Raw genomic sequence first — 17,754 nt, forward strand, 5'->3', positions numbered from 1 at the left:
AGTTAATCATTATAAGTGTTGTTTGTACACTAGTTTAACATATTTTTTTATATTTGGAAACTGTTACAAGCTTTTCATTTTATTACATTGTCCATGAGCTTATTATTGGATGGTTTTTTTAAATGTATAACATACAAAGTCTTTATCTATGAGAAACCATTCACATTTCATATTAATGCAAAGTCAACATCTATATAACCACCATTGTTGTATGACGTCAGAGAAACACATTTATCTGTCTTTTTCAAACTGGGAAATCCGAGTATTTCATTGCAAACAATGTAATAAAAGTAATTATGAAAGAGGACTGTTGGTTAGAAATGATAACATAAAGGTTATAATACTAACAGCTATTTTCCTTTTCTTATTTTTTTTCCTTTTTGGTCTTAAAAAGCTATATATATTATAAGGCAGGTGAAAAAAGATGAAAATTATATAAGAAGGAATTTGATACAACATAATTAAGGTGGTTTTTTTTTTTAATTTAGATTAGATACATAAAATCATTTTTAATCATATTACTTCATTCATCCAATAGTTTTGAAAGGTGTAATGCCATTGCAACAAAATCAATTGAAATAAAAAGTAATAAAAAGAAATGACCTACACTATTGGTTTCTTGTTTGAAACCCGAACAATATAAAACAGGCATGTAAATAACCCAAATTCTGACACAATTTATGTAGAGAAAGTTAACTGACATATCGAAAAGATCTTGATGTAGGTCATGTTATCATGCATTCAAAAATTGTCATTTCAAATGATAACAAAAGAATGCCTTAAGGATGTACTTAGGTGAGGTTAGGTAAAAATTAAGAAATAAAAATTGATACTATAAGCTGGTGGAGCATCAATTAAGGATAAAAATAAGCTAAAATATTGATAGGTCATGGACCTCCTTTTTGAGATATTTGAGATTTAAAATATAGCTGGAAAAGGCTGACTCAGACTTTTACCTTTTATTTGAATTGGTATCATTTGGGTTTCAAAACAAAAGAAAGAAAATCAAAAATCTTCTAAATTTTTGGAAAATGGCCTTTTATGAGCTATTTTAAGTCTTATATGAAAAAATAAATGGGTGTTATGGGGCAAAATAGTTTACATTGTATTGTATTGAAAAACACCAAGGTAGCCAAACATTTGACACAAATTCCAAAACCTCACCTAAGTACATCCTTAATCAATTTTCATTTTAAGTAAAGTTTTTCACTTATTGAAGTACATTGTATTATTTTATAAAAAGGTAAATGTTATATACCTAAAGACAACAAAGGTATACACAACAACATGTTGTTAATCTGCACTCACATGCATTAGCATTAATTATCACATTATTTTTCCTTATAAATAATTTTGTTTACTATCTCACAATGTCTTATATAAACATGATGAATAAGCATTTAAAAAATCATTTTATTATGTAAACAAACAGAAGTTCAAAATATTATTGTGTTTTGAAGCCTATTTTTCCGTTCTCACTAGTGTTTTTGAGATATGTGTTTTTTGGAAATAAGAATAGCAATCTTTAATTGTTTTAATTATTTTCTGTCACAAGATATTTTGCACCTCAAACCTTGGCAAAATAATGAGTATTGTACAGATTGCACTATTTTTAGTAATTGAGGTATATAAAATTCTAAAAACTGTATGCTTCTTGATGACTTTATGATTATATGGGAAAGAAGAGAAAGAAAAATAGAACTTTGAAACGGTACGAATTATAGACTATTGTTGGTTATCTCAACAAGATTGATTTTCTCGCTTGAGCTGGTACGGCGAAAGTAAGAAAAGCAATGAAGTTGACGGGACCAATGATAATCTGTTTATCGCTATTTTACCTATGACGATCAGTTAATTTCGTGGACAACGGCCACATGCGTCCTTAGCTTCTTGCAACAATTTAATACATCACTCTGACTCCCCTGAGAAAGGAAATTATCAGTTAGCAAGATCAAAGGAACATTTCGTAAAATAGTGATAAATTGCTTCACATATTGGTATTTTCCAAATTCTAAAACTACTTCATTAGTAAAATATGGTTAATTTCTAAACAAAGAACTTGGGATGTTTTCTACATAAATACTTTTTAGAAACTAGCATTGTACAAACTTTAATGAGAATCTCACCTCCTTTTTCCATCCACATTAAAGCTTAGTAAGACTGTGACAATGCTTACACCTTTGTCCTTATTAAATGCAAAAGAAATCTGACTGCAAAATCCAAGGTTCTAAAAAAAGCAATATTAAAGACATAACATAGAGGGACTCTAAACCCTAGCTACATAAAAGTTTTCTTATTAAAACAACTGCTGTTGGTACCTGTACAAGTTTCCTCAATGTTCCTGTATTGCTTCCAAATTTAGACCCTGTTTTCCAATTCATGTGCCATTTATTATTACCTTGTAGAAGTGATTATTCATTTTGTTGGAAGCTGGACTTTTCCTATTGTGTGTTTTACTTTTACAACATATGATCTGGATAGATATACAAGGAGGGGGTTCTTGGTGTGTGTATGTTTGCTAGGGGGGGGTAACACTTGTAAAACTGTAACTATTAATTTGAGGAAAATAAACAGCACATAAACATGACCATGAAATATTTAAAAACACTCATTAGATTTCACACAGATGGCCAATAAATAACAAATAAATTGTGTCCTACAAACAGTTGCTTTTTAAATTACTCATTTGGAAATAATAATGTGCCATATTATTAGCATCTCTGATTCATGTTATATATTTTTTCAAACTTCAATGCTAATCTACTTTTAAAGAGATAAGAACTATAAGATAGAGGAACAAGAGGAGCCCGAACTGCTAATCAGTTAGTTCTCCAGATGACACCCCTCCTAAATCACTTGAGCACTATCCTGTTTTTTAGTGAATTTTGTGTTTCTCAATCTTTAGTTTTACTAGAACATAACCGTGATATCACGGGTCTGTGAATGAATTAAAGTATATAACTATGCGCAAGCCTTATTTTAGTATTAGTATTGTCATCTGATAAAGTCATGCCGATTATAAGAGACACAGTTTTCTCTGCTTTCAAATCTTTCTGTTTGAACCCGTCGAACTGGAACTTATCAATTATTGGTAATATTAATTATTTGGAAAACTATATAACTATGCGCAAGCCTTATAATGGTATTAGTATTGTCATCTGATAAAGTCATGCCGATTATAAGATTATCGCGGGTCTGTGAATGAATTAAAGTATATAACTATGCGCAAGCCTTATTTTAGTATAAGTATTGTCATCTGATAAAGTCATGCCGATTATAAGATACACAGTTTTCTCCGCTTTCAAATCTTTCTGTTTGAACCCGTAGAACTGGAACTTATCAATTATTGGTAATATTAATTATTTGGAAAACTATATAACTATGCGCAAGCCTTATTATTGTATTAGTATTGTCATCTGATAAAGTCATGCCGATTATAAGATACACAGTTTTCTCTGCTTTCAAATCTTTCTGTTTGAACCCGTCGGACTGGAACTTATCAATTATTGGTAATATTAAAATTTGGAAAACAAAAGGTTAATAGTTATGAATAAAATTGAATTCTTTGATTCGCTGTTTTATGTCATGCATGCCCACAAACAAAATTGAAAACTGTACCTATACGCCTTATTTTTAGTCCAGATTTGTTATCTTAGAAAGTCTTACTGATTGAAATACTACAATAGGTAACAATTTGACAATTTAGTAGTGTCAACCCTGTGATTATGACCCGTGTATATAGCATATCAATCCTGAATACAGCGTTTGGTGGTGCGCCTGTCTGATGGGGAACGTACAGATAAGGTAATAGGTAACAGGTGAATATACTATTGGTATCGGTATCGGACTCGACCCGGAACTTCTTAATTATTGGCAATATTAATTACGTGGAAAACAAAAGGGCCTGAAGTGGTGTAATTTTTAATCTACACCTTTGTACTATATTAGTTAAATATAAAGTTGAATTCTTTCATTCATCGTTTTTACATGATGACGGCTGACAAATTGGACCTCGTTATTTTAGTATTATAGATGTGTAGTATTTTGTGCATGTTGTTTGTCTTTTTCTGTTGCCGATGGTATTGTCTGTTATTCTTTGATCTATGTTATTTTGATTGCCCCTTTTTCTCTATTCCCCTTTTTCTCTTATTTCCACCTTATGCAAGTATGTTGTATATTTTTTTATAATATAGTTAATGGTACAATGTATCATTTTCATGTATTTATCTGTCTCAATCATCATTCTGTAAACAAAAACTGGTACCCTTATATAGATTTGATCATAGAATAACTTTTTCTTAAAATACCTACCTGATGGGTAAAAAAGATTCCCTCTACACTGCATTCTGGACACTCGTCATGGTTTGGTATTCCTGCCTCAGTGGGGACAGTAATTAGATTCCATGTTCCTCTAATTTCAGGTACCCTGGACTCTAGAACTGATTCAGTTTGCTCTCTATTCCAGATATATATATGACTGGTACCCAATATAACTATGATATGCTTACAATCATTAGAGGAGAAAATTGCTGTTTTACCTACAAAAGACATATTTTGCTTTAAAATTGAGAGTGTGAATGGGAAAAGAGAATTGATAACTAATGAATTTGAGGTACTACAAACTAAAAAAAAATATAATTCATAGAACATTCAAGGAAACAACATTAAGAACAATATGATATGCTTAAAATCCTTGAATAATCAATGAAATTCCCAGTTTTTAGGTGCTGCAGACAAAGTGAAAATTAAAGACAGACAAACAACTTGATATAAGGTAATTTGTGGCAACAGAGGACATTTAGTACTGATAATTAAGTTTTGTTTTTACATGTCCTTGCTAAAGCTTTTTATCTAACACATGTGATTTTACAACCCATGTCTTTCCAATCATCAGCTTATGTAAAAGGTTGATCCTTCAAAATGTCACATAATTAAAATCGATATTTCAAAATGTCAAATAAAAAGTTTATATTTCTAATGTCAAATAAAAAGTTTATATTTCAAAATGTCAAATAAAAAGTTTATATTTCAAAATGTCACCAGTAACATGAGTAATAAGTATAACTTTTTTTTAAGGAATGTTAGGAATTATACCTTTTCTACTTCCACTTTATTTTAATGCAACATCATTGTTGTCTTAACACCTACGGTGACAACTATCCTATGTGGTCAAAGCATTAAAATTACAGGATTTTTACCCAAAAAATAACTTATAATGTATAATGATTTATAAAGTCAGTTAAATCATAAATATTTAACAATTTCTCCAGGAGTTTAATCTTTTTAACTAAAATGCTTAATTATGAGATATATTTTTTAAAAACATACGTATCAAAGGTTCAAAAATAAATATAACATGCTCAACCAGGAAGAAGTGACGCACAGACCAATAAGATGAACAAATTACATGACGCAAGTCATTTTATCACTGAGGCTTTAAAATGAACTCGCCTACTCTGGTTCTTTACTGATAATGAATGAAATTAAGAATAGAAATGGGGAATGCGCCAAAGAGATGACAACCTGACCAAAGAGCAGATAAAAGTCAAAGTCGACCAATGGGTTGCCAATGCAGGGAGAAAACATCCATTCAGAAGGCATGCGTTGGCTGGCCACTAAATGTCTTTTTTACTGTTATTTTACATGCATCATAATGTTAATTTAACATTATCCATGATTCATGAAAATAAAGTGGAATGAACCCTGCCAGGTATGAAGTTTCAAGACAGTTATTTCGCTACCTTTTGAAGTATAAATCTTAATACAAACTGGCCATGCAGTACATTCATCATCCCTATGTTTTCCATTTTGGGACTTTCTGCAAAGGGAGACCAAAAAATATGTCTATAAAAAGAAAACAATACCTACAAAGAACATTTGTTGCAGGCTAAACAATGAGAAATTATTGTCCTCAAGGAATTGTTCAAACTAAAAATTTTGCTAGCTATAAAACCAGGTTTAATCCTCAATTATCTAAAAAAGAAAATGTCTGAACCAAGTCCAATTTTGAATTTGAATTTCTATTGGAGTTCGGTATATTTGTTATTTTACTTTTTACTTAATTATGAAGTATTTCCGATTTTTTTGACATTTTATAATCATGTATAAGAACACATTTGAATATTGATAAATGACAGGTGTATCATTTCTACGTCCAAAAATGAAATCACTTAAATAATCTGTGAAACCCATCTTTTAACTTGTGAATGTATGTGGGAAGACAAAAAAAAACACTTTAAACAACAATTTCTCAAAACCTGTCCAAAGAATTTGTTTTAAATGATTGAGTGATTGATTATTGTTGATTATTGCCACTTTTGTTTCTATGGTTTTGGCCTACTAATATTGGTAGAGGAATCCAGAGTACTTGTAGAGAACCACTGACCTTTAGTAGAAAAACTAGAAATAAATTAGGATAGGAGCTGTATGCACCTGTCATGTACAGACTCCTAACTTACAACCATAGTGTTGATAGGCTTGAAAATTAACATAATTGTTTGATGTACAAATCTTATTTAAGAAATCTCCAAAATTTTACAGCTGGACAACTCCAAAAGAAGATCTGTTATGCCTCGTTCACACATACGTTTAATTCGAATTGAATTCAAATCGAATGCGAATCGAATTCGCTATTTGCGTTCACACACTCCTCTTTTTTAATTCGAATCAAATTTGAATTGGCTAATTCACATAAGAAGTACGCTTTTGTCAATATGAAGTAAAAGTTAATGTCGTTTGGACAGTAAAGCGAATTTGACGCCCATTGTAATTCGAATTAGAATTGACGTTAGGACGTAAAACGTTTCGGATGTGAATTAAACTAATTCGAATTACTTAACGCGAATCGAATTCGAATTACGTGTGAACTCAGCATTAGTTTCATGTGTTTTAAGTGAATCAAAGAGCTGAAAGCTCTGATGGAAAAATGACGCCACTGTCTCTAATATTGGGATATTTTTTATGCAAGTCTTGATTTTCACATACCGTAATTAATTTAACAATGCAACATGTCTTGTAAGCATATAATTGATATTCGTATATATGTGTGTGTGTGAAGTGACTGTTTTTTTTAAGACAAATGAATAGGTCAAGACTACCTGAATTGTACAAATAAATACCGTAGAAAGGCTTGTATATTTCTCACTGGTACATAGTCCCTTCTCTCAGAAAATTTTAATTAATTTTAAATAATCTTTTTGTTACTGTTATCAAAGGTCTAATGAAACTCAGGTAATTTTAAAAAATTAGAGTCAAACCGGCACCTGGTTAAATTGGCACCTGGTCAAATCGACACCCTATATAGTCAATTTGTCACCCATGTTAAATATATATTTTTAACAGTATTTTAAGCAAAAAGAGTAAAAATAAGAAAGGGGTTGCCAGATTTGTTTTTAGTATTTAAGCAAAAAGAGTTAAGTACCTAAGGAAAGGATTGTCTGAAAATATTTACTTTCACATTTTTGGGGGTTCATGTACATTTTGTATATATTTATTTTTCTCCACTAAATGTGTATGTTCAAGACAGTATGAGTATTTGGACTGTACGCGTGCGGTCTGGACCGTATGCGTACTTTTTCAAAATAATCTGATTAATATCATTAAGAAGTTGCTTAAGTTTATAAGTTACAAATGCATGTAAAGTTCATTTACAGCTCAACATAACTAAACTCTCAAATTAATATGTAAAAGTTCCAAAAGTAATTGGAATAACAACGTACAATGTAATTCTTTAACTAATGCAAAAATTCACGCTTATTAAATCTGTTCATCATGTTGTATTTAGCTTGTGGATCAGTAATACATTAATTGAATCATGATCATAGAAATTTACATTATCGGAAGCTAACATGATGTGGAACTACAGTTTTAGAATATTAGAAACTTTATAAAATAATGCAAATGCAAAGGAACATGAATGAACTGCAAATATGTAAATGTAAATAATTTATCATTAATTTTGGTAGTATAAGTCACCATGGGAGAGAGTACCAAAATAGGATTCAGATATTCAATTAAACAAATATTTAAATTCAATTGTTCAATTATTCATTTGATCCATCTAAAAGTAATTGTTATGATAAAAATTTATAAAAAATAAAAAATAAAGATTGTGATAAATGGTTAACTTGTACTGGACCATACATGTTTACTCATACGGTCCGACCATACAAGTATTGTCAGACTGTACGAGTATATGTATACCGTCCGGAACGTACAGTCCAAATACTCATGGTCTGGAACATGTATTTTTAATTATATATATGAGGTATATTTAGGAATTAAAGGTTTTGAATATTCATTTTTAAGCATTTCTTAACCAGTTGAGCATTTTACAAGATTATTGGTTTGATGTTGTTTAAACTTTCCTGAAAAAAACACCTAAAATTAGCTATTATTTGGCATGAAAGTTAGATTTATTGAAAGGGACTCATAGTTTTCCATTTTATTTTTCAAATTGTTTCATTGTTTTAAGTAACAGCTTGGGTAAGGGCTTCGTTGTTTACCTTTATACACAACAACTAATTAACTATGTACTTTGTAAAAGTTATAAGTTGATTGAATAGAAAATATTATAACAAATATTATTGGATGCCAAATTGACTTCAAATAAGTGCCGATTTGACTGTATGCCGATTTAACCAGGTGCCGATTTGAGTTGAACATTTCAAATCCTCTGCGATCGTTTGCGGTATTTTCTTGAGAAACCCTGTTTTCGATCATCAAACAGAAGTAGAAACTGTTTTAAAATGATTCTAGAACGCTTCATGATTGTTGAAATAAGTTTAATTCACTTAAAAACAATTTTGAAACTTTGCGATGTTTTGAAGGGAAGTTTAAAACGCACGTGTAAAAGAAGAAATTAACCGGTGAAAGTCGAAATCCGTACATGACAGATATCACTTTAATACGATTTTGAAAATAAAAAAGTTCCATCCTTTTGTAAAACATTCTTTAATATACCTACCACATTAATGTTTGAAGGGTCTAAGCTTATACAAACCAATTTGAAGTCGGTATGAAACATCAAAACGGAATGAACAATAACCGATTACGTTTTGTAGTTTACAAATTCTAAATGCATTGAACAGAAAGGAGAAATTTGTAATGAAAGGTTTAGTTTTTATATTTATCACTTTAGTGTGATATTAAATAGAAATAACTTATTAATATGGACGAGTTAAAATAATTAGTTTGAAAAATCATGAGAGCGCCCTCTACAATATCAATAACAAAGATGGCAGAATGTAAACAAACAAACCTCGCCGCGAATATTGAACTTGTTCTCTTATTTTTTTGCTAATTGTACTATTTAGTGCGCATCCCCACTGGAAGGTCCAATTGTTGAGAATAAAAGCGCGGACTATACAAGACTTCCTATGGACAGGTCAACATTTTTATTGTACTAAATAAAATAAAGTATGTAAACTGGTTCCTGTCCGACTAACACACTTTGTTCTAGTGTAGCGGAATACAAGCAGATACCAGTTAGTTTGTAAAATAGTAAATATGAAACCAAGTGAGGTAGGCGGAGGCAATAATCGACTTCCTGTTGTTCTGGTCAATAGTAATGGAAGAATGCCGCTGACGCTTCATTTTCCAAAAAATCAGGTGTCTATGATTTGGTCAGACTATCAGTATATCAATAGAAAAATATATAGCATTTTTTTGCTCCTATTTTGTTTCTGAACTAGGAACATCTATTCATTAGAGTATAGTTTGTGTATGGTGATGGAAGTGTTTAACAACCTTGACTGGCTATACAGCCCTCGCACGGTCAAATAGTTTTTGTATGGTGATGGAAGTGTTTAACAACCTTGACTGGCTATACAGCCCTCGCACGGTCAAATAGTTTTTGTATGATGATTGAAGTGTTTAACAACCTTGACTGGCTATACAGCCCTCGCACGGTCAAATAGTTTTTGTATGGTGATGGAAGTGTTTAACAACCTTGACTGGCTATACAGCCCTCGCACGGTCAAATAGTTTTTGTATGGTGATGGAAGTGTTTAACAACCTTGACTGGCTATACAGCCCTCGCACGGTCAAATAGTTTTTGTATGGTGATGGAAGTGTTTAACAACCTTGACTGGCTATACAGCCCTCGCACGGTCAAATAGTTTTTGTATGATGATTGAAGTGTTTAACAACCTTGACTGGCTATACAGCCCTCGCACGGTCAAATAGTTTTTGTATGGTGATTGAAGTGTTTAACAACCTTGACTGGCTATACAGCCCTCGCACGGTCAAATAGTTTTTGTATGGTGATGGAAGTGTTTAACAACCTTGACTGGCTATACAGCCCTCGCACGGTCAAATAGTTTTTGTATGGTGATGGAAGTGTTTAACAACCTTGACTGGCTATACAGCCCTCGCACGGTCAAATAGTTTTTGTATGGTGATGGAAGTGTTTAACAACCTTGACTGGCTATACAGCCCTCGCACGGTCAAATAGTTTTTGTATGGTGATGGAAGTGTTTAACAACCTTGACTGGCTATACAGCCCTCGCACGGTCAAATAGTTTTTGTATGGTGATGGAAGTGTTTAACAACCTTGACTGGCTATACAGCCCTCGCACGGTCAAATAGTTTTTGTATGGTGATGGAAGTGTTTAACAACCTTGACTGGCTATACAGCCCTCGCACGGTCAAATAGTTTTTGTATGGTGATGGAAGTGTTTAACAACCTTGACTGGCTATACAGCCCTCGCACGGTCAAATAGTTTTTGTATGGTGATGGAAGTGTTTAACAACCTTGACTGGCTATACAGCCCTCGCACGGTCAAATAGTTTTTGTATGGTGATGGAAGTGTTTAACAACCTTGACTGGCTATACAGCCCTCGCACGGTCAAATAGTTTTTGTATGGTGATGGAAGTGTTTAACAACCTTGACTGGCTATACAGCCCTCGCACGGTCAAATAGTTTTTGTATGGTGATGGAAGTGTTTAACAACCTTGACTGGCTATACAGCCCTCGCACGGTCAAATAGTTTTTGTATGGTGATGGAAGTGTTTAACAACCTTGACTGGCTATACAGCCCTCGCACGGTCAAATAGTTTTTGTATGGTGATGGAAGTGTTTAACAACCTTGACTGGCTATACAGCCCTCGCACGGTCAAATAGTTTTTGTATGGTGATGGAAGTGTTTAACAACCTTGACTGGCTATACAGCCCTCGCACGGTCAAATAGTTTTTGTATGGTGATGGAAGTGTTTAACAACCTTGACTGGCTATACAGCCCTCGCACGGTCAAATAGTTTTTGTATGGTGATGGAAGTGTTTAACCACCTTGACTGGATATACAGCCCTCACAGGGTCAAATAGTTTTTGTATGGGAATATTATAAGGCTTTCATGACTTAGTTCTTACCATGAACGAAATCCTCTTCAGAAACAATGCTTTCCAAACCATGGATTGACTTTAATATATCCTGATCTTTATGCCATATAAAGACTTCACCACTTTTTAAGAAACCAATTACATAACGACCTGAAATATATCCACAATGAGGTTCAAAGAGTAATATAGACAATTGACTTTTTAATACTTTTTAAGTTGTTATAACCATTTAATCTGTCAATACTATGTTTCACCTAAAAATTAATTTAAGACTAGAAAAATCTTATGTAATGTTCTAACTACATGAAATAGATCTAAAACTGAAAATGGTTTATTTAACCACATCAAAGTTCTTACATTTTTCAACAGCAAGTGCTATGTGTGTGATAATTAATGTAAGTTTAGGAATGATTGAGACTGTGATATCACTTGACATACACTCGAATGATTAATTATTAATATCGACAGTTCTTTGGAGAGTTTATAATTGCTATTGAAAATGAATAATGATATCAACTTTCAACAAGTTGTTAGATTTCGGCTGTATTTCGAAACTGTATGGATATTAAAACAGATTGCCAGCACAAGATATTCAACAACAATAATTATTCAGTATTTACAAGATATGGAAGGGAAAGTATTTTAACATAAAAATCATAAAATATACAATGAAAATTAATCAAATAAATTTTTCAATATTCAATTATTCATTTATTAGGAGTGAATTTTCACAAATGTCAATGATCCTCCAACAATTAAACCTTTCAACCAGCTGGCTTAGTAATTGAATAAAATAGACTTCTGTACAGCGACCTTTAGTTGCTAACATCTGACTGAGAGTCTTTTGTCACATGTGTATAGGTGTTGCATTTGCAACATACCAGAACTCCTTAATTATCTTAATATTAACAATTGGCTCATCATTAAAGGCCAAAAAGTGATGTAGATGTCCATAGATTTATCCTAATATGGATAGTTGTCTCACTGACAGTTATGGCACATTACAGTATTTCTAACGTTCTTTAAATATGTTGATATTTCATGCTACTGTAAATTCAGAATTAATTTGCATATTTACTATTGTGAATCACTGCCAGACTTCTTGTAAAAATGTGAGACCTCTAAATGTAATTTACAAAATTTTATGATGGAACATCTCTACTGAAATTAAGGATGCAAGTTTTTAACAGTGTCTCATATTTTATAATATCAATTCATAAGATTCTGTTTTTTCTGCAGTACAAGTATATCTGCTACATTACATAGCTCTGAAATAACATACTTATACTTGTTGAAAACCAATTTTGAAATTTTTATTTTAATCTAAATGTTTACTTGCATTTGTCATGCTTGTAGATTTACTTCAATGTTCAGTCATATCAAATATATTCAGTCAGATCAAAATGTTGATATGATAAAAATATCTTAATTGAAGTATATATCTTCAACAGTAAATACAATGTAAAATTAAATATGTATCTTAATTGACTTACCATTTTTAGTTGTTGTTATAATCTCTGCTTGTTCTAACAAGGGAGATAATTTGTTAATTCTACGTTTGGTATTTCCAGATGGAACATATAAAACACTCAGTCGATGTGATTTATTGTCCAGTAAAAGGAGGCTTTCTTTTTCCTAAAATATATTTATAAAACATTATAATATCTTAATAATAAAATCTTAATGTAATACTTTTAGACATAGTAAGGAAATTGCTTATTTTAGTGGTGTCGGTTAAAAAGATTTTGATCTGTCTTTTTGCTAACATCCTGGGATGAATATTTTTGTGGAGCACTTGCCCTTGGTTAACACAGCTTTCTGTAATGTCAGTTATCTCAGGTTCTGCACAAAGTGTTGAGTACTCGTAGAACTTTAAACTGTAATTCTGTCCTTGTCTGGAAAAAAATTGCTGTTTGTTCCCGTCTTGTTTCTGTTGATTGGCCATTGTTCCAACATGTTTAAAGACTATTTTTTCCATCTGCACGTGTGATATATATTTTAATCCAGTCTCTCATAATTCTTTTTAGAATGCCATTAATATTTTATATTATTGTATTTGTTTGTGTAATATGTTATGTATTGTAATATTAATGGTGAGACGTAAATAAACTATTTGTATTCTATTTGTATTGTGATTTACTGTATTATCTTCTTTTTGAAATGATTATAAGTGCTCAATATTAAAATAAGGAGAGGTGGTTTAATTGTCAATGAGACAACTATTCACCAAAGTTTAAATGACATGTCGGTTCATTATTTTCTCATAATGTTGGTATATCATTTCAATTAGTGCAAATATTTAAAGGCTTACTGTGTTACCACAAAAAACTTTACAATATATCTACATAAAATTGAGAATGGAAATGGGGAATGTGTCAAAGAGACAACAACCCGACCAAATAAAAAAACAACAGCAGAAGGTCACCAACAGGTCTTCAATGTAGCGAGAAATTCCCGCACCCGGAAGCGTCCTTCAGCTGGCCCCTTAACAAATATATACTAGTTCAGTGATAATCTACATGTATGTATGTTATTAATCTAAAAGTCATAAGTCATGACTAATTATACTTATCCATTTTTTTTAGCCAGATTCTCTTCATGCTCTTTCCTCAGATGACTTGGTAACTATGTTTTTATAGTAATCTAAGATAAATTCTGACATGTGTAAAAAGTCTGAAAACTATAAATGAATTTCAATATAAGTATGAATCTATATCTGATACAAACCTCTCCAACCCAAACTATTTTTGGCCATGGTTTTTTCCTCTTGATGTTAGTAGAGGCCAACACCTCAAGCTCAAGCTTCATTTCTTTGCCTTATAGTTACATGTTTCGATGCTTAATTGCCAATTTCCATCCTTGGTAAAACCCTGAAATACAATCATGATATTATATCATAAAAAGTTGCTACCTATTTGAAGGTTTCATGCAGAGGGTGGCAAGTCATATCATTTCCGTTAGTCCATTGTGCCTTACATTTTTCTCGTGATCACATGACAATCTTTCATAATGAAAGTCAAAATGCCAAAATCGGGGGTCACTGTGAAAAATGTCTAAATATGACAAAATAAAGGGTGGCAGGTAGCTGAAACTTACACAAATGAAGAGATAAATGAACTAGAGGCTCTCAAGAGCTGGTGTTGCTCACCTTGGTGCATATCAAACAATGGACACAGATAAATTCATGACAAAATTGTGTTTTGGAGATCATGATGTGTTTGTAGATCTTACTTTTAATACTGAACATTCTTGTTCAAGTTGTTGCTACAATTATCTCTATCTATAATGAACATGTAATTACAGTGGAAAGTATTTTCTAAAAATTTACAAAAATTTATGAAAACTGTTAAAAAAAGTACTATAAAGGCCAATAACTCCTTAAGGGGTCAACTGACAATTTTGGTAATGTTGACTTATTTATAGATCTAACTTTACTGAACATTATTGCTGTTTACAGTTTATCTCTTTCTATAATAATATTTTAGATAATAACCCAAACTGCAAAATTTCCTTAAAATTACTAATTTGAGGGCAGCAACCTAACAATGGGTTGTCAGATTTGTCTGAAAATTAAAAAGCAGATAGATCTTCACCTAATAGACAATTTTACCCCTTGTCAGATTTGCTCTAAATGCTTTGGTTTCAAAGTTGTAAGCCACAATCTTCATTTTACCTCTATGTTATATAATAAGCCATGGCGGCCATCTCGGTTGGTTGGTTGGAAGGGTCACGTCACACATTTTTTAAACTAAATACCCCAATGATGATTGTGGTCAAGTTTGGTAAAATTTGGCCAAGTAGGTTCAGAGGAGAAGATTTTTGTAAAATTTAACAGACAACAGACAACGAACGAGGAAGCCAAGTGATGAGAAAAGCTCACTAAAGGTCAAGTGAGCTAAAAAAAAAAGAACAAATTGAGACCCGATTTATATAATCCCAAGGCCCTCGGTTGGCACCAGAATCGACAAAGCATCGCATGTATTTTGGACGGGCAAAAATCCACTTTTTCTTCTTCTTTTGATATGGGACGAGCTCTGACGTCCCATGCCCCCAGCTTGTCTGGCAAAACAGCTGTTGGACATAAGAGTAATCTCGGACTAGTGGCAGGTATGATTCCAAGAACTTCACACAGGTTCTTGTAAAATTTTAAACTCATAATACAAAATAGCTGATTACACCAACCTCAAAGTCATATTAGTCATATTTTTTTAATTTTTGTAAATACAGATGGTAACACTTGTACAACAAATTGGGTTTACATGTCGGACCAATGGCTTGTCTGACTAAAATAGGAATCCGGGTCCATTCGCCCTGATTCGCGTTCGCCATACTACCTGTTCGCCCTGATACCTGTTCGCCCAGGGTCCATTCGCCCAGATTTTTATTTTTTTCTATTTGTTGTCTAGTCGCATAATTTTAAGTATTTAGACAAAAAATGTTGAAGTTTGTAAAAAAAATGACAGAATATTTACATTACCGTAATAATTTTTTCATTTTCCCTTTGATTTACAGAGTAGAATACTAATAATATAACAAAATAATTGTAATTTCAGTCAATCATGAATGTATGCAGTATGAGACTAGTCTCCGAGTATAATAATAAATGAACTTGTAAATCAACGTATTTCAGTAAAATACTTATGATTTACAGTTCGTACATCATTGTGTTTTAAGCTGAATATCTTTTGAAAACAAAACATTTGATTTTTATTAATAATCCATCAAAAGACAAGTATCACAATAATTAGTGATCTGAATTATTTTGTCATTGAACAATTAACGATCCTAAACAAGCCATAAACTTTTAAATATTTCCCTGTTTCCATAAATTTCAAGAATATATATCCAGGTGTAATGATAAGTCGTTATACTAAGGCTATTTTTTTCTTTGTTTTTCTGTAGACTTAGCTTTAATTTTTTATAACCATGCATTGGCAAGCTTGATAACTCGTAATTGTTTGTCAGTAACTAAATGAACAATGATGTCCTATACGGAACCTTCTGACCTTGTTTGTTTACATTAAAATTTCAATGGCGTCAAACTCACGTGATGTCAGTTCGTTATATCCAATCAAATTGCTCTACTGTCAATTAGGGGATTTTTCAGTCTACAGCAATTACGTTATTTTTTTCTGGGATATTGCTTCAAAATAGTTTGCAATAGTTCTGGGTATTATTCAACAGGAAAACTCTTTTTTTGCCATCCCTTTTGACATCAAGGGAATTTTGTATGAATATTTACATACAGTCATGATGGTCAGAATATCGATCTTTTTATAATGAATAAAAAGAAAATTCTATGAAAAATAAATGTAATTGGTTTCTTATTAACCAACTCTATATGCCTGTTCAAAATTATGGCATGGGCATCGTTTTTTCATATAGTTTTCCTTTCATTTTGGTTGAGCTTTTTTCGCGGGAAAATCGAGAAAGAGGTAAGGAGCATGTCATTTTTAAATTCCTAAAAATACGTTTTGCTTGACCTATATTGCCTGCCACAAGATTGATGACGCTGAATGGAATGTACACAAAGCAATGGAGGCCGGAAATGGGATTTTGTGAAGTTCTAGAATGTTTTTAAATATTCGGAAGTTGGGATTGAAACGGGCATTAGAAAATTGGCATTTTTTGGCAATAATTGAGAACAACAATGAAAACTTACCTTTAGACATGTTTTTTTATTCAAAAGTGCAGAAAAAACGTATTTTGCACTGTTTTTCTACGCCAGAAGTACCGTAGTGAAATCAATGCGGAGTTTCCCCGTGTGTTAAGTTCAAACACAAATACCTAACGAACTGACAAGATGAACGATCTTAGACTACGGTAGGATACTATAGAAATATCTGAATAAGTTTATTCAAGTTCAATTCCCTGAAAATAAATATTTTTTAGTAGGGCGAACGGACTCTCTGGGCGAACGAACTCAGGGCGAACGTACCAGGGCGAACATGTTATTAGGGCGAACGTTCCCGATACCCTAAAATAGATTGACAATTTTTTTTGAAAAAAAATCTGACACCCAGTTATTTTATACGCATTATGCTTTGTGGACACTTAGCACATTCAGTACATTATTGCAAACTATTAATAACAGTTTGCAATAATGTAATTATAATAATTATGAGTATAAAAGAATGAACATACAGTACTAAATCTTGTCAGTGCTTGTTTTGAATCACCGCTGTAAACAAAGAAAAGATAACCCATTTCCCAGTCATGGTGCTAGAACCTTGACGTCGACCCCGTCTACAGACCAGATAAGCGAGTAAATGGATTTATCAAAACAGAGCATAATCGTTTCCTGAGATAGAACAGCCATAATATTTCAAAAATTCAACATTTTGTAAACAGATAATTGATAATTATGACCATGTCATTTACATGTCGGTAACTTGAAGCTCTGTTGAGTAAGGAA

At 32.2% G+C, this 17,754-nt stretch overlaps 1 protein-coding gene across 2 annotated transcripts in view; it reads right to left on the reverse strand.

Moving 5' to 3' along the window:
- LOC134712479 (uncharacterized) overlaps positions 1-17,572 on the reverse strand; it is a 53,787-nt gene extending 36,215 nt beyond the window's left edge. For both annotated transcript variants that reach the window (XM_063574073.1, XM_063574062.1), the window contains exons 1-6: positions 17,484-17,572; positions 14,067-14,209; positions 12,833-12,974; positions 11,370-11,489; positions 4,312-4,538; positions 2,127-2,227 (exon numbers count right to left, since the gene is read on the reverse strand). In XM_063574073.1, coding sequence (XP_063430143.1) covers positions 2,127-2,227; positions 4,312-4,538; positions 11,370-11,489; positions 12,833-12,974; positions 14,067-14,147 — 671 coding nt within the window. In that variant the 5' untranslated portion in view covers positions 14,148-14,209; positions 17,484-17,572. The remainder of the gene's footprint in view (positions 1-2,126; positions 2,228-4,311; positions 4,539-11,369; positions 11,490-12,832; positions 12,975-14,066; positions 14,210-17,483) is intronic.
- Between the last annotated feature and the right edge of the window lie 182 nt (positions 17,573-17,754).

This window comes from Mytilus trossulus, chromosome 1 (genome assembly GCF_036588685.1).
Source record: "Mytilus trossulus isolate FHL-02 chromosome 1, PNRI_Mtr1.1.1.hap1, whole genome shotgun sequence".
In the NCBI taxonomy this organism is placed as follows: Eukaryota; Metazoa; Mollusca; class Bivalvia; order Mytilida; family Mytilidae; genus Mytilus; species Mytilus trossulus.